General features: G+C 45.4%; 1 protein-coding gene across 4 annotated transcripts in view; it reads left to right on the top strand.

Annotated features, from left to right (window-relative positions):
* SUPT20H (SPT20 homolog, SAGA complex component) overlaps positions 1-26746 on the top strand; it is a 393294-nt gene that overhangs the window by 281432 nt on the left and 85116 nt on the right. For all 4 annotated transcript variants that reach the window (XM_085621731.1, XM_085621733.1, XM_085621730.1 and 1 more), the window contains one exon: positions 24312-24624. In XM_085621731.1, the coding sequence (XP_085477857.1) occupies positions 24312-24624 (313 nt within the window). The remainder of the gene's footprint in view (positions 1-24311; positions 24625-26746) is intronic.

Genomic DNA, 26746 nt, shown 5'->3' with positions numbered 1-26746 from the left:
TGAAACCAGACTGGACAGGAGATATTATGAATTCCATAAGAAGGGAAAGTCTAGTGGAGAGTACTTTAGCCAGTATTTTGTAATCTAGGTTTAATAGGGAGAGCGGGCAATACGACCCTCATAGTAAAGGATCTTTTCTAGGTTTGGGAAGGAGGATGATTACTGCTTCACGCAAGGTAGGGGGTAAGATTTGTCTCTCTAAAGCTTCAGCATAGACCTCCAATAGTTGCGGAAACAATACATCTTTCAAGGCTTTATAAAAGGCACCTGTGAAGCCATCCAGGCCTGGAGCTGATGAGGATTTTAAACCTGTAATGGCTTCATCAAGGTCAGTTTCCGATATAGGTACTGCGAGGAAGTCCTGCATATGCCTTTCCAGATATACAAGCGCCACTTCAGAAAGATAGGCTTCTTGACCTGACCGGTCTGAGACCACTTTTGAGGCATATAAGTTCTTAAAATGTGCCAAAAATTCCCCCTGAATATCCACCGGGTCCGTAATCTTATGGCCAGAGTTTGATTGCAATTGTGCTATATAAGCATTTTGATAAGAAGGTCTAATCAGCTGGGCCAAAACCCTACCCGGGCGTTCACCCTCACCGTAGCGCAAGGCCCTGTGATATTTCCCCATATATAGGATCTCTTTGTCCGCCGTGTCTCGGTGTTCTACTAGATGTGACAGTCTCTCCTTAGTATTCTCAGGTTTAGGTATTAGTAGTTGTCTAGCGTCTAGGGACACAAGGTCCTTTTCTATACGAATCAGAGTTTTACGCAAGTCATGAAGTACCCCTGCATGATTAGCTCTCAAATAGGCTTTAAAGCCTTCCCATAACATCGCAGCAGAATCTACAGACCCTGTATTAATTTCAAAATATTCCTCTATCGCCTCACAAATTTCCTTTAGAAAGACTTCATCTTCTAATGCGCGGTTTGGAAATCTCCACTGTCTCTCTAAGCCCTCTGGGCGTGGGATCTTCATGGTCAGCACTACTGGGGAATGATCCGAGTATGTGCGCGGGAGTGTTTGGGTGGAGTTGCACCAGCCGAATATATCTGGGGAAGCCAACCAGTAATCTATCCGTGTCCATGTGTTGTGTAAACCGGTATAGTGAGTATAGTCAGTGTGGTCAGGGTTGTGCTTACGACTAACATCTATTAAAGAGAATTGGTTCATAAGGGAGGTCAAGACCTTGTGTGCACGGGGTTTCGGGTCTGACGCAGTAGAGGTACTATCCAATATTGGATCCGGTGTAACATTGAAATCGCCCCCCATTAAGATGGAGACCTGGCCCGATTTTAGTAGGAGGGAGAGTAAGGAGTAATAAAAATCGGGGGAGTCTACATTTGGGCCGTAAACACTAATCAACGCCAGTCTGTGGCCCAGTACCATCATATATCTGCCTTCACTGTCCGCCGTCGCAGAGTGGAAGCAGAAAGGGACACGCTTGTGTATGAGAACGGCGGTACCTCTAGCATAATTACTAAAAATGTGCGAAGTATTTATGCATTCCCCAGCTAGCAGCAAAGCAACTCTGATCAGTCTTAGATAAATGTGTTTCCTGCAGGAATGCCACGTCAATCTTATGCCTGATCAAATAATGCAGCACCTGTTTTTTCTTGCGAGTGTCATTTAGGCCTCTAATATTCCACGTCACCACAGACCGTTCCGAGGGGGCAGAGGTATGTCCTACTTGTGCCATATTAAACATAACCTCTCATCTGTGACATACACTCATGATTTTCCCTTTCGACTGTACTCCACTGTGCAACTAGCATAATCGCACATTTTAATAACAAAAACACCCTACCCTCCTCCCCCCACCCAGCCTCCTCGCCCTTCCTAGGAGGCAAACCCATCTTTGCAGAACAAGAACAGATGATGTGGAACAGCAATATTACCAAACAAGCATTCCGTAAAACGTGCATTAACCCAACATATAGCATTTTTACGGTGATAACCAAGGGGGGTGACAACGCCCCGACCGCCTGTAGGCAACGTGTACTAAAAAGAAATTTGCATTTTTAACCCATAATTGAGAATGGAAACTATGATGCAGTTCAACCCTGGCCTGTTCCGGAAAATAGATCCATACTGGCGTCAGACCCGCTCATGGGGGGGGGGGGGTTTCTGTGTTCTTCATTAGTGCGAGCGTTATTATCCTTGTACTTGTGGCAGAATTCTTGCGCTTCTGTAGGGTTGTCAAAGATGCAGGCCTTCCCATTAATTTGAACCCTGAGCCTGGCGGGGTATAACATGCCATATTTCAGTCCAAGGTTTTTTAGGGTGGCCTTAACCCCGATATATTTCCTCCTAGCTTCCTGTACCATGATGGTGAAGTCGGGGAACAGTGAAAGTTTTGAGCCCTGCCAAATAGTTTTGCCACGTTCATGTGCCAGACGCAGTGCCGCGTCACAGTCCCTGAAGTTCATTATACGAGCTATTATCGGTCTAGGAGGGCATCCAGGATTTGGCCGGGGTCCAAGAGACCGGTGCGCCCTTGCTACCGCAAAGCCAGCCGTGAACGCCTCCCTACCAAATAAGTCTATAAGGACCGTTTCTATGAAGGTGTCCGTTCGGCCAGTAGCTGTGGACTCGGGTACCCCAAGAATTCGAACGTTGTTTCGGCAACTGTGCGCGTCCAAATCCTCGTTCTTAATCGCCACATCTTTGAGGAATTTTTCAACGCGCTCTAGCTGCTTGAGGGATTGCGCCGCGCCATCTTCAAGATCAGAGGTGCGGGACTCCACTACATCAAGGCGCCTATCATGTGCCTGGATCTTGACACCCATCTCGGTAATGTTCTTATCCAATGCGTCAAATCGAACATCCAGCGCCTTGAAGCCAGCATGCATCTCCTGCAGGAGGGCCCCTATCTGTGTACCAGACTCTTCGGGCGTCACTGCCTTCCGTCCACCCTCCGCCATCTCTCTAGGCTGAATGCAGTAGCTTGAGCGTCCCAGGCATGGAGGCGGGGGGAGAGCAAAGAGGCAGGCAGGGGGCAAAACCGGCAGCTAATTGTCTTTTTAGCTTGACTCCGCTCTCTCACACTTCGGAAGGTCAGCTCTGGTGTACATGGCACAATGGGACATAACCTCGGGCACAGCTTCAGCACGTCTCAAATGCAGAGTCGGCGCGCAGCTTAGGAGTCGGCCCGAATCCGCCCTCCGGAGATCCACGGAGTACCCGCTTACGATCTACTGTGTCCGCAGGTATCTCTGACCTCAGCGCGCCGGTCCGCCCCGCCATCTCACCTCCCTGTATAGTGCAAAGTCCCGCCGATCACCGCAGCAAACCTGCGCACTCCCCGGGCAGCCGTCCACACTAGGCCGTCGCCATTTTGGATTTAAGGACAGCACCTCCGCCCGGGTCGTATCTTTCGTTGCAGGCTGAATTATCCGGCGGCGAGGGGCCTCCGATGTCCAGGGCTCAATCCGCACTTATCGGCAGCATTCTTCCTGGCATTTAATCACTCCAGGTGGCGGGTTACAGGATATTAGCCTACACGGCGGGCGGAGCTTCAGAGCAACGCCGCCATCTCTGTCCGTGGCTTGGCCACGCCCCCAAAGATAACAGTAAACTTAAAGTCAAGGAAGGGTAGCAGTCTTTCCATGGTGGTTGTCTAAGGATGGACAACAAATCCGTTCTATGTTGCCAAATAGATCAGGTGGATACTTCTACTAGATGCATTTTTTATGAGTTGCACCATATTGCTGAAGTTGCTGATCAGTTTTATCAAGAGCACCCATCTACTTTTTATGGTCGGGTATATATTTGGGCTTCTGCCAGCAGACTCCAAACCTGACTGAAGATGAGCTCACATCGTGAATTGTAGTGAGCACATGTACTTCCCGCCTGTCTGAGATCTTCACAGATAGAAACGTGTTGCAAAGTAACCCCCTGTACCTACCTTTTTAGAGTGTGTTTTATTTTACAAAAAAGCTCCCGAGGGAAACTTTCGAGTTGACTTCGAATTTTCCTATATGCCACACTGCCAATGTTGTACAGCTTGCTGAACTGCTATATTCCTGTACAGATTGTCAACAAAAAGGTTATAGCAATATACACAGTTTTTTCTCTAATTTCTACTGTAGAAGGGCCGCCAGCAGTACTTAAACTGGAGTCTGTTCCAATATTCACACTGGGGCTGTATGCAGAACCAGTGAAACTCTTGCAAAACATATAAAGCTTGATGCTTTAATGATCTATCTTACTTGGTATGTACTGCCTGAACTTCGGCTATCTTTTGTAAAGTATCGAAGACCCGTTAACCTCTATATTCTTCTCTGAAGTATAAATATCATGAAACTTGGGAAAGAAATGGTCGATGACAGGTCGAATTCTGAACAATCTTTTGTGGTCTGGATGGTTTCACAGCAATGCAGCAGAGCTGTCATTGAAATGTAACATAGGTTGCAGAATCAAAATGTGACTTCTGCTTATGACAGATGGGGAGCTGGCTGTTGCCCAAATCGAAGCCCAGTAAGACTGCACTGATGGTTTGTGCAGTATTCTAATGAGCTTTTTCAACTACAGACTGTAGGAAGCTGACTATGTAGTGCAAATTAAAACAGATAAAGTAATCCCTTTTGTGTCACTCACTTTAAAATAGAAAAATAAAAACCTGTTTTATTGTCATTTGCTCAAAAAAGAAAAACAAACAGTGCTGGTTACACTTAGGAATGTCCATTATCTCGACACATACATTATTGCCTGTATACACAGGTAATGCCTTGTAAAGAGCTGCCGTAATTCACATCTCGAATTGTCAGAGTGTCAGGAACCCCAAACCTGGGCGTGTATCCGGCCCTCTAATAGTCCTTGTGGGCTAGTCGCTTAAGTCTGGATCTGATTCTTCTGCTGGGGGGTACAATATTGCCACGGAATGAATTCCACTTGCCCCACACCCGCTCCCACTTTTTGGGGCAGCCTCTGTGTATGAAGACTGCTTTTTCGGCCACCATTGCTCTATCCATGTCTTGACACCAGTGTCGTTTTAGTGGGGCCGTTGGCGCACCCCAGTGTTGTGAGATATTGCTTTTAGCCAACATGATCCCAAGGGTTGCCCAGTCCTGTGCTGCGTGATTAAGGTCGATTGGCTCCCATATATTGAGGAGGCACCTTTTTGGCTCAGGCGGAACTTCAAAGCCACACACCCGGTTAATGGTTTCCATGACCGCCTCCCAGTAGTGTTATGTGAGGACAGTCCCAAATCGTGTGATAAAAAGTGCCCCGTGTCCCACATCCCCGCAGGCAGAGTGACGTGTCAGCCCGGACGATTTTGTGAAGTATGGTTCCAGTGTAATATGTCCTATGTAGGATCTTCAATTGCACCAACAGTAATCGGGACGGGATTGCCACCTCACACGGGGACGCCAATGCTTCCTGCCAGTCCTGGTCGTCCATGTCTCCAAGGTCAGCCCGCAATTTGTCTCGTAAAGCTTGTGTGGGATCTTTCTGATTATTAATTTGTTTGCGGTAGGTGAGAGAAATGGCTTTTTTGGTTAGATGGTCGGTAAGGAGACGGTCCTCGAGTGGTGATGATTCGGGGAGAGCGTTGATTCTGGGTATGCTCCTTGTAAGTGCATGCTTAATTTGTGTGTAGTGAAACTGTTCTGAGTCAGCCATTTGATATGTTGTTTGTAGTTGGGCAAACCTCACTACTTCTCCCTTTTTCCAGAGGTCCCCAATTTTCGAAATACCAATAAGGTCCCATCGTGCAAAGCCTTTACTGTAGCGGAGCATACCTAGCTTAGGCGTATCCCACAGTGGTGTAAGTTGGGTGAGGACTCCCTCCCAGCCGAGCGCTCGTTGCGCAATGAACCATTTGTGTATTGTGTGTGCAGTGGGACCAATCCATGCGCCCTTTTTGGTTTTGTGGTAGAGCGCCACTAGGGGTCCTTCGGCCCCGAGAGTGTGTCTGTCAAGCCGGAGAGCTGGTTCCTCTTGCAGGGCATGGAGCCATTGGTTCACTATGATGAGTTGCAAGGCCCAGTAATACAATTGTACGCTGGGCAAGGCGATTCCACCATCGTACCAGCTTCTAGTGAGCTTGGACAGGGCTATGCGGAGGGTTTTCCACCCCAGAGGAGCAGTCCCACTTCAGCCTCAATGGCTTTGAAATAGGAGTTTGGGACCAGGATAGTTGTATTTTGCAGCGCATACAAGAACCGCGGGAGAGCCATCATCTTAAACAAGGCTGCGCGGCCCAGGAGGGTCAGGGGTAGGGCATGCCAGTGTTTTACGTCAGGAGGGGGGGAACAAGATTACGCTCGTAGAATTGTTTATGGTCTGGGGTAATATGGATGCCCAGGTATTTAAAACCGTCTTTTCCAAGCTGTATCGTCACTCCCCTGGTTAGGCGCGGGGGGGAACGTGGAGGACAAACAAAACCAATTTTCGCTCAGTTAATCATGTAACCCGAGTATCTGCCATATGATGCACAGATATCTAATAAACAATTAATTGAGCGGCCGGGGGAGGACATGTATAGTAATATATCATCTGCGTACAGTGATATGCGATCTTCCCACCCTCCGTCCATCTCAGTCCCTGTATCACTGGGTCGCAGCGTATCCAGGTCGCGAGGGGCTCAACCACCAGGGCAAACAGGAGTAGGGACAAGGGGCATCCCTGTCTGGTTCCGCGCCCTAAAGGAAAGTCCTCAGATATGCGTCCATTGACCACTACGTGTGCCATGGGTTGTGTATATAGCAATCGGACCGACGCACGAAATTTGGGCCCAAAGCCAAAGTGTTGTAACACTGTGAACATAAAGGGCCATTCCACCCGATCAAAGGCCATACTGGCGTCTAGTGATAGAATGACCGCCTCCTCTTGGATGGTGGACATTCGGGCCATCACTCCGTGTAGCCGTCTTAGTTTCATTGCTGTATTGCGTCCTGGCATAAAACCGGACTGATCCGGGTGTATAAGAGATGCGAGGTGTGGTTGGAGCCTGGAGGCTAGTACTTTTGCTAAGATTTTCGCCTCCACGTTGAGGAGTGAAATTGGTCAGTAGGAGGTGCAGTCCTGAGGGGGCTTGCCAGGTTTTGGGATCATCACTAAAGTCGCTATCCTCTGATCCCTGGGAAGTATTCCCTTATCTAGACTGTCTTCGTACATTGTTAATAGATGAGGCCTCACCCTTTCCGCTTCTGTTTTGTAGAGTTCTACCGGAATGCCGTTGGAACCTAGTGCTTTGCCTGATTGTAGCCCCCTAAGTGCAGCAGTAATTTTGTCCACCGTGAGCGATTCGTCTAATGTGGCGGCGTCCTGAGATGTCAGGGTTGGCAAACGGATGTCTTTGAGAAAGTCCAAATTTTCTTCTACTGTGGCGTTTGTCACTCACTCTTAACCATTCATACCACCCCCCTCTCTTTTATATAGGATAAACTAAAAATTCACCTTTCTATTTATATGTTCTTCACTGTCTTAACACTCAACCATGTTTTATGCAAAAAGTTGTCTTATTTATTCCAATTTGTTTTAAACTGTTACACATATCATAACATACACTATATATATTAGTTTATTACAGTAATTACAAATTTGATTTAAAAACAATACTCATGTCAAATCCAATACATCATCATAAATGTATCAATCCCATTTGTGTGCTATGTACAACAATAGCTGCTAATTCATACTCTTATAGTTAACTATAACCATAAATCCTTAAACCATGTTAATCTTATCCTAAATTGTCGATGCAGTGTTTCAGTGGTATTAATTGCCCCCCCCCCCCCCAACCTTCTTTAGGCCTTTTTTTTGTTTAAAATGCGTAGATTTGACTTAAAACCAGAGGCTTTTCATTGTCCTCATGTTCTTCCTGGTTGACACATACAATGTGTGGGGGTTTTGCTATCTCAGTTTATCAGAGCTATAATATATTTATGTAGTGCACCTAAGCGGTACAATATGCAAATAGTCCAGACGATCCTTATTGGTTTACAGGGGCTTTGTTTAAAAATCCCAAATTATGTCTTTGTGGTAGTGTGGTGAAGCAGTTTATGCTTATCAAAAGCGTGAGACATTTGTTGCACAAACAGAGTCAATAAATGAGGCACACACTCAATAAGGAATTCCGAGACCAATTTAGAAAAATAACATAGATTTTTATATTAATTTAAGCACCAAGATTCTCAGGATCAGGTAAGTACTTTTTGACTTAGCGATTTTCAGAAATACAGTTCATACAGCTGTCAGATTTGAGGCATGAGCCTCGAATGCGGTAATGTTATCCTATGAAAGACACATATACCACATAGGTATACTTGCCATCGAGTTACAGGGTTGTTCTTCTGGACTTAAGGTAAGTAGGGGCTAAGGTCATTAAAACCACCAGCAATTTCGGTTTACCTGTCCTGATGTCTCTGGTTGCAGAGTTGTTTGTTGAAAGGGTAGCCTTGAATGCTATCGCTGAAGTCAATGGGAAAAACTGTAACAGGAAAAAAGCTTCAAATGGGGATTGGAGGACCAGTCTGGCAGAGCCCAGAGGGGGTCTCTACTCTTTAGGGTCTCTAGAGCAAAGGTGCACCGTTGGTAGGCTTGGGCTGTGGGGCTCAGTTACAGAGGTGTTTTGTCTGGTGGGTTGCTTGCGGTGGAGTCTTGCACTTTTTAGGTGGACTTGAAGGTGTGGACATAACAGGACATCAAGGCCACTCTCAATGATGACCTCTCTGGTGATGATGTCCCATGTCGGTAGGTCGGTCTTGGCATTCTTGGTGTCCAGGGTGGGCACTGAACAAGCCTTGCCTGCTACAAGGGCTCCAGTACACCGGGTATTGGTGCTGGATGGCTCCTGGGGATCTTGGCATCTCCAAACTCAGCCGGTAGATGGATCTGACCTCTTGGAGCACCAAAGAATTTTTTTTTGGGGTGCTGCTGTGTTTGTGGCCCCAGTGGTCAGCAGATTGATGAACCGGAATTTGCGGCCGGTGCCTGCAGGCTTCAGGGAAGTGGCTCCTCCACTTCAAGATAGATGCTGGCTGGCAAAGTGCTCGACGCCCTCCAAGGCTCTAGAACGATGCACACCTGCAGGATGAGTTAGGTCATTGCAATTGTGGGGCAGGAGTAGGCAGAGTTTGGCACCAAAGTCCACAGCTGGTCCACATTTCCCGCTTCTTCAGCTCTTCCTTGTCCTTCTTCTTTCAGGCAGATTAAAAATCTGAGTCCCTTGTGTCAGGGGGCCACCTAAATACCAAATTTAGGAGAGTTAAGGGGAGTGAAGGATAGTAGCCAATGGGCTACTTATCCCTGCGGTCACCACATCCCCTAAATTACCACTTCCTGTGGGAAGTGGGCATAACCCTGTCCCAGAGTTCCTAATTCTACCAGAAACAAGATACTGGAACCCTCCTTTTGAGGAGCGCATCAGGTAGCCCACCTTAGCGGTGTGACTAGCCTGGTGGTGCAACACACCTACTGCATACCTAATTTCCCACCTGTCCTGATGCCAAATGGGCATCAGGGCAGGAGGTGGCATCTCCCAGGTCTGGGGGAAGTCAGGGTCACATATCAAAGGTGGCAGGGACTTTGAAGCCCCTGACCGTGATATGCTAAATCACTAGCTATCCTGCTGTAGGAGGTGTCAACACTTTCCTCTGAAGCAGGCATTGTTTTTGGCCTCATAGAGCATGGGATCTCATCTGCAGGGGGCCAGAAACGTGTCTGTGGTGGCAGGCTGGACGATACCAGTCAGCCAGCACACTAGATACTGGTAGGTTTTTCAGGGAGTGCCTCTAAGGTGCCCTCTGGGTGCATGTTATAATAAATCTAGTACTGGCAACAGTACAGATTTATTAAAACAAGGTGTTTGATACCAAACACTATAGGTTTCTGTAAAGCAATAGTAGCTGGCGAACTCGTAATGACCAGTGCCCAGTACATATAATGAGGATGGCTTCCCTGTTCACTTTTACCACCTAGCAAGTGAACTAGACAGCACAGGGGCATAGCTGCCTCATGCAGATGTAATATAATGCACCCTGCTTTAGGGCTACAAGGCCTGGTGTAGGGGTGACTTACAGATATTACATGCAGTGACTTTAGCATGCCATGTCGTGTTTTCACTCATGGTTTGCGCCATGACACACAGCTTGCAATGGCAGCCTGCATGCAGTTTGTATGGGAGTCCCCTAGGGTGGCATAATACGTGCTGCAGCCCTTAAGGACCCTCTCTAGTACCCATGCCTTAGGTACCAGGGGTACCACTTACTAGGTATTTTACAGGGGGGCTAAAGTGTATGCCAATTGTGTTCTAATTAAACCATTTTACCTTGTTTTTAGGGAACGAGCACTGGCACTGTGACCTGGTTAGTAGAAATCCAGTGCATATAAGTTCAAAACAGCAGTACCAGTGGCAAAACGTTGGGGTGACCATGACAAAAAGGGGCACTTTCTTACAGTGAAGTGTGAGTCCGTAGGTGAACCCTGGAATGTTGCACCAGATTGCCCTCATGCTCACTCAAAAACTGTTTGGTACGCAATTCGTTTGCTGTACAATTTCCTTAAGGAACACACCAACAAAAATGTGGAAGTAGTCAACTGGTAAATAATTGACAGCATTTATTTTATATCCACCATCTCCAGTGAAAGGAGGCATTAGAGACTGGAATCTATGATTGAGCTGCCTTGTCAGCACCCATGTTGTGCTCTCCGCAGCATCTGCTTGCGCTCTGCATTGTGCTACCCTTCCACTTTCTCTCAGTGACACAGGTCGCACTTGTGAGAGGACAACACTGCTGCCTTTCTGTGTTACATGACCATGTTCTTCAGAATCATTTGAAAAGGTGACAACATCTGCTGGAGCTCCACCAACTGAATGAAATCACCTCCAGATTATGATTCATGAGCCTCTTCCATAGATGTCGTCTCAGAATCTGAACCGGCCTCAGAGCATTTCTCCATTATTTGACTGTAGTGCTGGTCTGGGGTCATCCAAAGAGTGGCCATATCCGTTCCTTGCTAAAACATAACTCCTCAAATACGGTGTACTAGGTAGAATGCAGAGCTACTTATAGAACTGTTTGTGTACGTACAATGCTGATAAGCGTGTGTGATATGAGCAGAAAATGAGAATGCATTTTAAATGAGGGTTACAAAAGTGCTAGACGCAGTTCATTAATTTAAATCTTATTCCAAACTGTTCCAGCACCATAGCCTTCACCGTCAGAAGAAAAAACAATGCACAGCTGTGATCCCCGAACGGGAATACTTTTTAGAGGGGAGAGAGAGTCTCTCCTTTCCAAAGGTGACCTTTCTGCACTACATTTACCCGGGGGCAGTGCAAGGCCCCTGATGCAGAGAGGCAAATAATATATGACGGTCACCATTTTTCATTACCGAGGGGGGGGAGGTTGTGTGATCCGAGAAGGTCACTCAACCCGCCAAGGATGGGAAAAAATAAAAAATAAATTGGCCCTTATGCCAGTGGGGCCACCCTATGCAACAAAAAATTGATACCTGATGTCTTTTGGTGGATTCCTACAGAGATGTCATGGCCCCAGCTGCGATACCTGAGCGGAATTCCTTTCTAGATGGGCACAGCTGGAAAGGGGAGACTCTTCCCATTCCAGTGGTGCTCCTTTTTCCTTTATTTTCATCTGGAAGGGGTGGCGCAAAGAGACTGGTTAAGAAAATAGCAGCACCATTTTCCCTTTCTTAAGGAGGCAAGGCATAACTGGCTCCCCAAGGGAAGGGAAAACAGTTCAAATGTATTTACCCCCTACGTAAGGTGTCGCCTCCCATGCCTGTGTGCTGATATCACCAAAACACACCTTGTGGTGTAGTGGAGCATTCCTGCACATGATTTGCAGCCCAAATGTGATCAGGAAGCACCAAGGCTTACTAAATGGGCACCACTGGAAAGAGGAGACTCTAAACTTTCCAGAAGTGCCTCTTCCATGCAGTAAGATATGCCTTCTCGACACAGACCACAAGACTTACCCGTATCCAGTGGCTGTAGTTCTTGGACCATTGTGACACAAGGTTTCCAGAGGTGTGAAATCTTCATCAATCAGCCGTGGGACGGACTGGGGGCTGATGTGAAGCTCTTCTACCCAGTGGTGGCTGGCATCAGTGGGGGAAGCACCTGTTGCAAGCACTGTAGGTTTTCCTGCACCGTAACGTTCAAGTCCTCTGTACTTCAAAGGTAATGCAGAGGATGTGATCGCCCCACCCCGTGCACTGAAGGAGTTAAGAGACTTAAATAGGAAACTGAAGGTTTATCACAAAAAGAAAAAATTACATCAGCTACTGCAACCCGATTTGAAGAAGAGGAATAGACCGGGATAAAGAACCTCATTAGAGTAAGACCTAAGCACAGACCACATTGCTGTGTAGCTTACAGTTTACTATAGATGAAGAGGAAGATCTAAGCTGGCAGGGTGTTACTGCAGATCTCTTCAGGATGAAGTAGAGCTCTACCTAAATAGACTTTTACCCACAGACAAGGTATATCTTTACCATAGTTTAATTAAGAGCACAGTAGGCACCTGTGGGGTGCAGTCAGATAGTTCAACAAGAGGGTGCTAGATTTATTTTCCTTGTTTACAATAAGCTTTGATTGATATCAATACCTTCTTATGTTGGCAGCCTTAATCCAACAAGGGAAAGATGTGTATCTAAAACCATAAAAATATACAATTTCTGTGCAAGACCCTCACTAAATAAAAAATCACTCTGAGGGAGATTCCTTGATAGGTGCTACAGCTAGAAAGAGAGTGCAATCAGCAGCCCCTCATGGTCCACTCCCTGAAAAGGATAGCTAAAGATTAGAAGTGGGAGAAAAATGGAGACGTTTGCTTCCACTCAGTGGCATGTATCCAATTCTAATGCCTTGCTAAATAAATATACGCACCAACAATGAGCAGAATTGGAAGATTTGATAAAATATCTTCCGGAGGATTTACAAAAGTGAGAAGAAGTTGCCAGGAAGACAAATACAACTTTTACAGGTCGAAATTGTACAGAACACAGGCAGGTAAGTCATTGGACTAAATGTAAAACAAACACTGTAAAAATAATGGGGGCTTTACAAATTAGGCCTTTTCAAAATAGGGGTATCTTCAGGTTAAAGAGGCCAAATGATCTTGCCATATATAGCATCTTTTAAAAAGCAACAACAGAGTTCCTATCCCCAAACAGGGTCATTACAGCAACCCACCTAAAATAAGCAAACTTTTTGAGTTAGGGGCAAAGGTAGTGGCCAAACCCTAAGAGGTTCAACTTCTAGTGAAAAAATACTCTTTAAGACTACATCCACAATACCAAAAATTAGTGTGAAGCAGAAAAATAAACTTTTATCCGAAATGATAAACAGTAACAGACAAATGTTTGTTAAATCTAGTGAAACACAGATATTGTATAGGATTCGTAGGGAAACTACCAACAATAAAATAAATCATCAAAAATGCAAGTCAAACCAACTACAAATACTACAGCAAGAGTTACAAAAACTGCTCTTGTAGGTTGCAGAAGAAAGAGCATTATTATAAGAACAAGGTACAGTAGTGTACTTGGTATACTTCTGAAGTTCCAAACATGATCTAATGCTAGAACCCATTTGTAGGAAGCTGGCTCTTTATATAGTGCACAAAAGTGGTACACTGTGTAACGAAAGAGTCCAGGCAATCCTAGATCTGAGACCAATTTAGAAAATGTTTTATATAAATTTAGATTCCACGAACTTCGTTATCAAGTAACAACTTTTTTAAATATCGATTTTTGCAGGTAAGTAAAATGTTCACTAAAAGGTGTCTGTACGCACAATGCTTTTCTATGGAAGAAGAGGCATGTTAGCATTCAGTTATCTACATTAGGTTTCTAGAAGTCTCCTTTGGGACTTTTGGTCATAGGGGACAAAGGACCAAAGTACCACCAGCAGTTAATCGTTACCTGCCCAGGGATGTCTGGTTGAGAGGTGCTGGATGAATTGGTAACTGTGCGCACTACGCTGGTACACAAGTGCCTTCAGAACAAGTGAGCACATTGGTTCTTCGATACCTGGGCTGGGATGCTCTGGTGCAGAGTAGAAAGGTCAGCTGGGTTCTGGGTGTCCTGGAAGTCTGTAGTTGTCTGCCTCTCCGATTGAAGGTGCAAAATCCGGGCAGCTGGGCCAGTCTGTAAATGGGTCTCTGTGGTGTGGACGTCTCTCGACAGCTGGTCTGTCTCTGAGTTGTTGGAGTCCCGACTGCACTCTTGCGGTCTTAGCTTGCTGCAAGGGGTCCGGTACCCCGTGTATTGGTCCTGTGCGGCTCCGGTTGGTCATGGTGTCTTCTCACATAGTGGGGGGACGGATCTAACTTTTAGGAGCTCAGGATCCTATTCCTAAGGGTCTGCTGCGTCTGGCTGGCCGGGGAGCGCAAACTCGGTAGACCGGGCTTTGCATTTCGGTGCAAGCAGACTGCTAGGGAGTTGCTCCTCTACTCCAAGGGAGATTTTCTTGGCAATTTATGAAGTAATGGCAGCCCACCGGGGTTCCTGGCAGGAGTTCAGCTGTAGGATGAGTCACTGGGGCACAATTGTCGAGACTTAGTACAGCATGCAGGGGTTGGCACCCAATGGCCACATCAGTCTTCATTTCTTGTTTTTTCTTGTGGGTCTTGGTTTCCTCGTTTACTTGATCCGTCAAATCTAAGTTCCTAGTGTCAGGGGTGCCACCTAAATACTCAATTTAGGGTTGTTAAGGGAAGTGACAGATAAAAGCCAGTGGGCTACTTACCTTTAGGGTGTCTACACCCTGTATATGACCACTTCCTCTTACACAGAGAACTGGTTATGTAGATTTGGGCATATTTGATCTATATTTATTGCAGATTCATGTCTGTATAATTGCCATCTTTCCATCTCTTAAGGTTTTTCATGTTGTGAGACCTTAGTATGGTTACTGGGTCTAATAGTGTTTTTACCAAGGACAGGCTTTGATTGGCATTAGTCCTAGTTTTAGCCTTTACAGTGAATATGTTGATTCATCCTGGTGGATGTGTTCTTGGAGTCCTTTTCTCTGGGTTTTTCAGGACAGTTTTCCCTCAACTACTACTTTGCTGCAGGGGAGAACTGTAGTTTTCATGACATTCACTATTGCCTCTGGTCCTCCTAGTCCATTGGCTCACTTCACCCTTTGGGGTGGTTGTGTACTATAATCCTACTATTGACTGTTATCTTCTGGCAAAGCATTATTCCTCTAGCCTTGGGGATCGGTTTTTCTGTGCTAGTAGGACTATTTTTACTTACATTGCCTGTGGTACCAGCCACATTTTTTGTAAGGAGCCCCATGTTCCTTCTCATTTATTCCTATGCATGTCTAGTCTCTTGTTGATTTTGACTGGTTGGTTCTCTCTGAGAACTTTTGTAGCATTAGTTTGCAGGCTGTGGGGTATAACTATGGCATTTAATTTAAAGGTTAAGGAATCTGCGGCTAGATGTCTGTATCAGATGAACAAGTCACTTACCTTTGGTAATCTTATCATTATCTTATAGATACATAGTCTAGCCGCAGATTCGTTAACTCCCTACCTATCCTCCCTGCTCTGCAACCGATCTGTAGTGTAAGAGGTATTTCCTTTTACAGCTCTGGTTTATACATCAGTGGTCAATCAGTGTTTCACGTGGATATGTTCATCGACGAACCATTTGGTTTTTCCTTACAGATCCTGTCTAGATATTAATATACCATTAATTTCCACTTCCTAATTGTTGATTCAAAGATATATCTTTGTTTTTTGGCACACTGTTTCCTCAGACAGTTTTTCTAGTGGCTCCATGTTTTGATGGGCAACACAACAGTGTTTTAGCTCCGCTAATAAGGAGGAACTGTTTTATTCCCCTCTCTTAGCTAGCAAACGATACATGGAAATAGGCAACTGAAAACAAAATAATACTGATTGCATCCTGTATCAGGTGAAGACAATGTTCAGGCAGATTTTTTAAGCAGACAGTTAGGCTCACATTTTAAGCTCAACGGGAAAACTAAACCAATATTTATTTGCAACTCATAAGAACACAAAATGTAGATTTTCCTAGTTATGACGGAAAGTCTTAATTTTATTAAAGACACGGAGGCGAGTATTATGCTTACTTATCTTGCATTTTATTCAACAGCAGCCAAGATAAGTGAGAAAACTACAGTTCCCAGGGGCACAGGTAAACAAACTGGCCAATGGGAACACAGAAAAAAACGAGAGTTAGAAACCAATCATGAGCTAACTGTCCATAAAACGTCACATCTGACTGCGCAGCTTCCTCTTTTCGCTGACGAGCAGATCAGATAAAGTCAGAAAACAGTGGAATAATTGCCAAAACTATAGAGAACGCCAAAGTCCAGGAACAAACTTCTTGAACCAAATCCATCCAGAGGAAACGAACAACCCGATGCTCCGAGAATGACTCCAAACAGGAAGGAGAGATGCTCCGACGAGGAGAAGACCACATCCGATGATGAACTGGACCATTACGAAGATGCCGGTGGCAAGGCCGGATTCACTGAAAGGGAGGGAGAACACAGGGTAGTGGACTAGAGGCGGGATAATACTCGCCTCCGTGTCTTTAATAAAATTAAGACTTTCCGTCATAACAACTATGAAAATCTACAATTTATGTCAAGACCGAAGGCTCCTATTATGCTTGTTTAAAGCATATCCACTACCAAAGAAGCCACAGTATCAATAGGTTTGCAATAAAACATACGAAAAACATTGTCATTAGTCCAGTCGGCTGATCTCAGAATGTCCTCAAGGCGGGAGCCTGCCCAAAAGCCATGGCTCCCCTGGTGGAATGATTTCCGAAAAAGGAGACATCAATGCCTGCAAGGGACATAACCCAACTAACCCAACGGGCAAGAGTAGCAGAAGAAACAGGAAGGTGTGGTTTACGAAAAGAAATGAGGAGCTGGGAATGAGAAGGCATTCTGAGATCAGCAGTCCTTTGTTCATACATTTTTAGACATTGCCCTATACATAGTTTGGGATGCGAGGGAAAGTAAGGATAAAATACAGAATTTAAATTTGTTTTGGTTAGTCTATGAATCTGAAACACAACACCTGTAGGAGAAAATTGACGACCTGAAATATCTAAAGCTTTAACATCAGAAACACGTTTAATGGTAACAAGGCACAAAAGCATGGTAAGTTTAGCAGATAAAATTTTTAGAGAAAGAGAAGCATTATCTGGCCAATCAGAAAACAACTTGAGTACTACAGAAACATCCCATAAACTGGAATACTTAGCCAACGGAGGTTTGGAACAACGAACTCCCTTCAGAAGGCGACATATCAAAGGGTGAGCGCCAACTGGTTTGCCGTCGATAGGAGAGTGGTTGAGGGAAATGGCAGATCTGTATAAGTTAACTTTTCTGTAAGACTTACCCGCACTAGCTTCAGAAGCCAGGAAATTGACTACAAAATTTAGAGGGGCTGAAAGGGGATTGACATGCCTTTCCAGACACCAGCTTGCCCAAAGAGACCAAGCGGACTTGTAAGCTTTTGAGGTCCCAGGGGCCCAGGCCTTGCTGATAAAGAGAGAAGCTTCCTGCGAAAGGAGGATGTCAGAAGGGGCAGACCGGAAACCTTCCAGGCAGACAAAACCAGGAAATTGTTCAGGATGAGGCTGTGAGGCTGACCCAGGGGATTGAGAAGTAAGTCTCCGCGTGCTGGAAGAAGAACTGGAAAGTCCTCCGCCATTTCTAAAAGAGACGGGAACCAAATCTGAGATTGCCAAAACGGGACGACCAGGGATGTCGACTGGCGACGCACCTGGGAAAGGACTCTGTTGATCATGAGGAAAGGAGGAAAAGCGTAGTTGAGGTGGAGAGACCAGTCTTGAAGAAAAGCATCCGTCGCTAGGGCTGAAGGATCTGGACGCCAACTGAAGAAGCGGGGTAACTGAGAGTTGAGACGGGAGATATCGAGAATGCCAGTCTGCCACCGAATTGAGATCTCCCGGAAGATATTCCGCCATCAAGGATAGTTGGTTTGACAGACAGTATTCCCAAAGGCTCTTTGCCAATTCCGCCAGGGGTTTGGATTTGGTACCGCCGAGATGGTTGATGTAACGGACCGCAGAAACATTGTCCATGCGAAGGAGGATGGAACATCGAACTCTGTTCTTTGAAAGGCTTTGGATCGCAAAGGAACCTGCAAGCATCTCTAAACAATTGATATGCCATTTTTGACTCCTCTCGAGACCAGGTACTGCCAGTCGATATTTGACCACAGCGGGCGCCCCAACCCGACAGGCTTGCATCTGATTCTAATACAAGATCTGGGGCCGAAGCGAAGATAGTGCGTCCGTTCCACGCATCTAAATGGTCGATCCACCATTGAAGTTCTTCGCGTGATTCTTGATCCAAGACGATAAGGTCGGCGTAAGCCAAGCCCTGGCGAAGGTGTCTGATTTTTAGGCGTTGAAGAGCCCGATAATGCAGGGGGGCCGGAAAGATGGCTTGAATGGACGCAGAAAGGAGACTATTCTCGCAAGCGATCTTAGAGAGATGAGAGATGTCCGAAGGACGGAAGAAATCTCCGTCTTGATTGTCGAGACCTTTGACTGAGGAAGAAGAGAGGCAGCCGGGGAATCCACTAGAAAACCCAAGAACTCGATGTTTTGAGACGAGACAAGCATGGATTTCTCGAGATTGAGGAGGAAACCCAGATCCAAAAGCAAGGATTGAGTGGTGCCAAGTTGAGACAGAAGGAGTTTGTGTCTGAATTCATGATCAAAATGTCGTCCAGATAAATGATCAGTCTGATCCCGAGGGATCGTAGGAACGCCACCACTGGTTTAAGAGTTTTGTGAAGCACCAGGGTGCTGAGGAGAGGCCGAAAGGAAGAGAGGTGAAATGATAGGTCACGCCAGACCAATGGAATTGTAGGAATTTGGAATGGGAAGGATGAATGGGAACAGTGAGGTAAGCGTCTTGTAAGTCCAATTGTACCATCCAATCGTTTGGACGAAGGGTATCCCTTGAATGTAGAATGGTCTCCATTTTGAAGTGGCTGTATACCACGAACTGGTTGAACCATTTCAGGTTGATCACTGGACGCAGCTTTTTGTTCTTTTTCCGAACGAGAAAATTGGAACTTAGGAAACCTGTAGGATCGAAAGGAGCGATTTAAATGGCTTGTTTCTGGAGAAGGGCATGGATCTCTGACGAGATGAGAAAAGCCATGTCTTCTGAAAAAACTAGAGGAGGGGGAACATAGTTTGGGAAGGTGGCGAATAAAGCTCTATAAGATAGCCTTGAACGGTATTTAATAATAATAATAATAATAATACGGCATTTTCTAAAGCGCGAACAGCTACCTCACAAGGAGGTGTCCCGGCGCTATTTAGCACCCGAGGATCTGTGCTGATCGTTTGCCATTTTGGAAGAAACCGTTTTAAGCGGCCTCCCACAGGGGGAAGGGGCAAAGGACATACCTTGTTGGTTGAAGTTGTTGTTGCGATAACTCTTCTGGCCTCGACCTCGGAATCCCCTACCCCGCTGATGGGTAGAATTGAGGCTTGTAGTCTTGGGTGGAAGAAGAGGATCCCCTGGAGCCTTGGTTGTGATAGGGACGGCCGGAAGAGCGACCCCTGCCTCTGCCGGCCCGTCCAAAAACCCGGGGCGAAAAAACCTTTTTTGGAGATTCTGCGCCTTGTCTAGAGACGCGAAGGTGGACACAAATCTGCTGAGATCTTTAATTAGAGATTCTCCGAAGAGAAGACCATTAGCTTTACTGCCCGGATCCTGAGGGGCTAAGTTGGGAAACTTGGGGTCCAACTTGATCAGAAGGCCTTTGCGGCGTTCATGAGTGATGGTGGCATTGGCGTTCCCAAGCAGACAAAAGGCGCGTTGGACCCACAAAGAGACATCCTCCGCTGACAATTCAGAGCCTTCTAAGCGAGCAGCCTCGGCCATATCGAAAATGCGCGCCAAATGACCCACCACGTCGAGGAGTTTATCCTGGCAAGTGGACCAGGCTTTGTCCACTCCTTTACGCGGGTTCTTACCAAACTTGGAGAAGAAGGTAAGTAAGGGTTGGTCGATAGCAGGGGCCATGGTAACCTTTTCGGGCAAGGAGGGTTTGGGACATTCTGATTTCAACCTCGACCTGACCGAAGTATCCAACGGGAGGCGCAGTCTGGTGGAAATGTAATCTCCCACATGGGAGGCAGGCAACCATTCAGTGGAGTTGGGATGACATATAGACGAGGGATCAAACATAGGGACGCCCTCAGAGTCTACCACTGGCTCAAAAGCAAAAGAATCCGATTTAGATTTTTTGAAGGGAGGAGAGGGAGGGTCAGAAACATCAAAAAGATCAAAGAGATCATCTGCGTCAGCCATGTCGTCATCAGTGTCCAAAATGGTGGAAATAACCATGTTTGGGGTAACTCTGCATGCTTAGACTTATGTTTACGTTTGCCCTCTGTACCTAAAGTCCCCTCCTTAGAAGGAGACCTGGGTGGAACTAGGTCCTCATTCAAGCGTGAGGAAACCCCGCCAGTCAACAATGACGCAGTTTTTGAAGCATGAGAAGAAACAGAGGAAACCACCTTTTTAGATCAGCTATCCCCCGCAGACTGAGCCAGAGCTTTGGACAAGAGACTTAACATGGAATTCTCCATGCCCTTCGACATGCGCCTCATGGATGCCTCCACAGCATTCTCCACTGAGGACTTAATACATTTATTTAAATCATGTTTGAAGGCTTCGTCTTCCTCATTGAGCTGAACATGCTCAGGGGAGCTGTCTATCTCCATAATACAGAAGTCAAGATGTGCAAGGCAATAAAGGGTTAACAGGCAGGCAGTGGGAGGGACACAATGGAAAAAAGAACACTCCCTGGGGGCGAGTCACTTATCTGACTGCGAGCAGCAAGAAAAGAGGAAGCTGCACAGTCAGATGTGACGTTTTATGGACAGTTGGCTCATGATTGGTTTCTAACTCTCGTTTTTTCTGTGTTCCCATTGGCCAGTTTGTTTACCTGTGCCCCTGGGAACTGTAGTTTTCTCACTTAGCTTGGCTGCTGTTGAATAAAATGCAAGATAAGTAAGCATAATAGGAGCCTCCGGTCTTGACATAAAATTCCAAACTTCAAATCTAAGCATTACCATCCACTATCAAAGGAGAATGCACTGTTGATAAATTGGTATGGGAGATTTGTGCACGCATTTCCCCTGATACCACTAATTCAAACAGTAATAAACAACTTCAAGCCAGCGAAGAGGACATTAATATTAGTAATACGCATGTGACAACTCTAAATATGGTACTCTCATTTCTTGGATATGTCTGACCAAAGCTTCATCAAATTGCCAATTCACAAGGACTTAAAAGAGAAGAATTTTCACCTGGAACCACAAACTGCACTGTAGGCTTTGCTCCTGAAGTAATAGAGTTTTGAAACTCTCACTTTCCCAGATATCCGTATGGCCATCATTAATGCCAAGGAAAACATCTACAAGGAAATGTTATAAAGTAAAATGGCATTGATATAATGATCTGTGCACAAGCAAATGGAAATTTAGAGACTTTATCTAGTTAAAACGTAGTTCCCCTTACTGTTAGAAAAGCAGGACTCAGTTAAGCTTCAGTAGTACATTCATTAGTTCCGTTCATTGGTTCAGTTCCATCAGCATGGAAAGGTGCAATGGTAAAAGCCCTGCTGAAAAAACCTAACCAGGACAATTTGGCCAACTATCGCCCCCTCTCTCTCCTGCCGTGGGTAAGTAAGATTCTGAAAAGGCATGTAAATAACACTCTGGTAGCCTTCCTAGAAACCAACAATTTGCTTCATACCTCTCAGACTGGGTTTCGTCCCCAAATGGGTACTGAGACGGCTCTTCTTGCAGTGACTGAGGAGTCGAGAAGGATCTTAGACCTAGGGGGGACTGCAGCCATTATCCTTCTTGACCTCAGCGCTGCATTTGATACTGTCAATCATGCCACTTTGTGCGCCAGACTTATGAACTTGGGAGTGTCTGGTATGGCAGTACAGTGGCTGCGATCTTTTCTTACTGGCCGCTCTTTTAGGGTTTTTGAGGGAGATGTTGTTTCCAATCAGTACCCCCTCCACTGCGGGGTCCCTCAGGGCTCCGCTCTGAGCCCCACTCTATTCAATGTATACTTGAAACCTTTGGCAGAAATTGTTCATCCATTTGGCATACAAATTGTTTCCTATGCAGATGATACCCAGCTCGTGGTAGCTGTGAACCACCCAGAAGGATCATCTAACACCCTAACCTGCTGTCTAGAAGAGGTTGCCAAGTGGATGGAACAATCATGCCTTAAGCTTAATGGGGATAAGACAGAGCTCATGCTGTTGGGTAATTCTCCTGTCTTCAACTCGACCTCCTTATGGCCAGTCTGCCTAGACCCGGCTCCAATTCCTAAAGATCAAATTAAGAGCCTAGGCATCTGGATAGATCATTCGCTCTCATTCAGTCACCAGGCAACTAAACACTCGGCTATCTGCTTTGGACTTCTGAGGATGCTTCATAATGTCCTTCCCCTTCTGCCCTTCCACGCCAGAAGGCTCATGGTCCAGGCACTGATCCTTTCCCGCCTCGATTATGGTAACGCTTTATACCTGGGAGCACCTCAATACACCATCAATAAGCTCCAGGTAATACAGATCTGTGCGGCCCGCAGACTTCTCCAGATTCCTCGTTGGAACTCTGCAAAACAAGCATTAAAAAGCCTGCATTGGCTGCCGATTAGGCAAAGGATCCAGTTCAAGGCTATGTGTCTCATAAGGCCTTCTGGAGGAAGGGTCCTGCCATTCTTCAGTCACTTATCACCCCCAATCATCCGAAGAAAGATCTTCGGTCATCCGGATCCTTTCTTGCCTCTCAACCTAGAATAAGAAGGTCCAGATGTGGTGGCCGCTCCTTTTCATATAATGGTGCCATGGGCTGGAATGCCCTCCCACTCCAACTACGTAAGGAACCCAATCTTCTCTCCTTTCGCAGGTTATTGAAAACCTGGCTGTTTTAAGTTTCTCTCTTGCCTTTGCTCTCTGTTAATCTGTCCACAGCGCTGGGAGGCCGACGGGTAGCCAACACGCTTTATAAATCTCATTTCAATTCAATTCAATTAGTCAGTGTCACATAAAGGATATGTAACAAAGACATTTGATTTAATGTCTCTTGTTTGGGAGATCCCACACACCTATTAATGGAATATTCTTTTGTGTTGTATATTATCATTATAGTTGTGCTGACACAAATCCAAAAAAATCTTACCTTTGTTTTCCTATTTTATCTTACACAATAGGATTGATTATGATCCGGATTAATGACTGGATGAGCCTAAATATGCTACAGTTGAATGGTGGTAAGACGGAGGTTATGCTTTTTGGGAAAGCGGAACAGGTTTGGACCTGCGACTGGTGGCCGTCAGAGCTGGGTACCTGTCCCCCGCCGAAGCTAGCAGTCCGCAATCTGGGTATTACTATTGACAATTCCTGGTCCATGAGCGCTCATATCAATCAAGTGCTTGGAGCCTGTTTTGGGATCATGCGTAAGCTGCAAAAGATTTTTAAATGGTAACCCATTTAAGCAAGGAAACCATTGGTCCAGGGACTTATTATCAGTCGTCTTGACTATAGTAATGCCCTGTTTACGGTACTTAATCAAGACCTACTTTCTAAACTTCAAATCCTTCAGAATACGGCTGCAAGACTTTTTCTCAATCTCCCTTCCCGTACTCCTGCTGCTCCGACTCTTAAAACCCTGCACTGGCTCTCGGTCCGCCAAAGAGGACGTTTTAAAATCTTAAGCATTACATATAAGAGAATGCATGGAACTGGTCCACAATATCTGGCTAAAAAACTCCAATGGCATGTACCTGGACGTTCTCTTCGATCAAGCACAAAACTTCTTTTTGTTCAACCACGTATTCGAACGGTCCGCAATGGTGGCCGATCCTTTTCATACTTAGCCCCTCTGCTTTGGAACAAACTTCCATTGGAGCTGCTATCCATAACGGACCATCTACTTTTTCGAAGAAAGCTGAAGTCTTGGCTTTTTTCTCAATAAAGTTAGGTATTTGAGTACTTCGGTCACTGTCTGTCTCTCTGTCTTGGCTGCTAGCGCCCTGAGACCTTTTGGTGATTTGTGCGCGTTATAAAAACGTTTGACATTGACATTTGACATTGATAGTAAAGTAAAATACATATTTAACATCGTGATTTTAGACACTGCTGTTCACTGTGTTCCAATATATGTTTAGATTGTGATCAATACTTCTAAAAACAGTAACTGTGTATTTAAAAGAATTATGTTGCACTGGAAGAAATCAGAATTTTGTATTTTTCTTTTTGAGCAGGATCTGGAACACCTAAACCATCTACTCCTACACCAACCAACACCCCATCAACGACTCCACACTCTTTTGATGGCCAGACCTCTGCTCCTGTCACTCCTTGTGCTACTCCTACTCCCCAAGATACAGGCTTTCCACCTCAGCCAACTCTATTAACAACCTACTCTCAACAGCCGATGTCTCTGAGCCAGGCACTGCCTGTCATGACCATTCCTCTCTCCACCATGGTGACTTCCATCACAACAGGGACCTCATCTTCCCAAGTCATGGCTAACCCCACTGGACTGAACTTCATCAATGTAGTGGGCTCGGTTTGGTAAGTTGATGACACTGCGTGTGTGCATTAAGACAAACCCACTGAGTACTTCACTTGCTAATGTCTTTTATCTGCCTTTCACCTTGTGAAAATAGCTCATCAAATGTATGACATTGTACCTGAAACAACCTGTTTCAACCTAAAACACTGGGTTTTCATTATTTAGCTCCTACACATTGCAGAGACAGTCATTGTTTTCACTCCACTAATCTATCAATTGAGCATTCATTTTTCAGTAGACTGCAAATGGAACCCTATCATTTGTCTTTGATAATATAGCAACATATCTGTACAAGGCTTTGCTTATGTTGCAGTATTCAGTTCACCATCCTGTTTTTAACAGGATCCTGCAACGTGACTGGAATCCTGCCTCTGAAGTGATACCCATTGACACTTAAGGCTTTTGGCCTAATAACCTAAAATATTCATTTTTAAAGAACAACCTACTCTCTTCTCCACTGTGTACCCCTAAGCATAATCTGTTGGTATTGTCTACTATTTTAGCTGTTTAGTAGTGAAAAACATTGTGGGTAAACACATTTACTCCATGGCTGTTGTAAATGTTTTAAAACTCAGATCACTCCAGTGAGAAAAGTGTGAGACCCATTGCTGGGTAGGGCTCTAGAAGGCCAAATTACTGGATTCTGTGGTCCTGCTGAAGCCTGAAAAGTCACTTTTAAAAGCTCTGATTGGCCGGAATCCTACAATATTGACTGCCAAGGTTGCGTCTTTCTCAGGTAACAATGTCACCTCACCCCAGTCTGCAGAAGTCAACATTTCCAACTTTTCTTGGATTCTTAGGTTCTTTCTCCTGGTTACAACTTGACTTCCCAAACCAAAAGGTACAGCGTCCAGGGTACCATGACAAAGAAAGCAGTGGGGAGCAAGCTCAACACTCTCTTAAGCCAGGGCCTGGTAACAATGCATTGGTCCACTGGTTCTTCAACAAGTTGCCTTTCTTTTCAGTATGTCCTTGGAGACACTGCCTGATAAGTTCTCACAATAGGCCCTAGCCCTTTTTAGATTTCGCCAGCACAGTGCACACACTGTGCTTGTGACATTTATGTATTTAATATAAATCCTAAATGGGGCTTTAATCCCACCCTTCCTTTTCATTTGCTCGTGTGCTTGCCACTCACTTTTCCTCTGTTTCTATTGGTTGTAGCGTTGTTCTCCATGGCTTCTTCTTATCAGTGTCCCGAGGTCGAAGTACTCCTTTCCATCTGCTTGAACCTCTTTGTTATTTTAATTATGAGCGAGTAGTCCGCTTTTTTTTACCTACTTCTTGGTGACTATCCTTCTTACGGAATTTACCTTTATAATTTTTATATTTGTAGTCACAGGAAGATTAAGCAATTTGCTTACAGGATGTTGAGCCTTTGCTGAGACTCAAACCTGGTTCCCCAGCTCTAAAGTCTGCAGCTCTGGACGCAACACCACATCCTCAGCCCTCTCTCTGAACCTTGCTTTCTTCAACTGTCTGAATGGAGAGAGCTTTAAGAAAATCAAGCAGAGGTGTAGCAAGGATGTCATATGCCCTAAATACACTCCATTTGACTGCATCATAGGACACCCATTCATTTCAGTGGATTTGCAAATTACCAAACCAATCGCATAACATATAAACATAATTTTATTTTCAATTACTCTAAGGCATTTATAACATCTACCCCCAAATCAAGACTTCTACAATGGTTTCTTTAATCACTACAGCTGGAGACTTTTAGCTTGAAAGCAACTTGGAGTTTGGACATCATGTGAATTTGGGAAAATAAGTTTACAGCCATGTCCCCTTTCTAAATACACTTTGTGCGAGCAGCATCCATCAGCAAGGGCTTTTTCTTCTTGCTTCCCCTGTCATCTTTGCTTCCTCATTGTTAGTGATGGTGCTCCTCTCACCCTGAGCCCTCCATGGCTCTGCTCACCTCCTTCCAAGACGGAACTCCTTTCTTTTGGCAGTTTTGCTTTTAGTAGTTGCAGGATCTTGCTGCAAGTGCCAAGGAAGTCGGCTTTGCTCCTTTATTTTACAGCGCTCCTTCGAACCAAATCACACCTCTTGCAAACTGTTTACACAGTTCGCCCGAGCTGTTGCACAGTGCTAAAAACCATGAAATACAGCTGC

This window comes from Triturus cristatus, chromosome 8 (genome assembly GCF_964204655.1).
Source record: "Triturus cristatus chromosome 8, aTriCri1.1, whole genome shotgun sequence".
NCBI classification, from domain to species: domain Eukaryota; kingdom Metazoa; phylum Chordata; class Amphibia; order Caudata; family Salamandridae; genus Triturus; species Triturus cristatus.
Note: the sequence above shows the minus strand (reverse complement) of the source record. Positions and strands in the feature narration are given on the sequence as shown.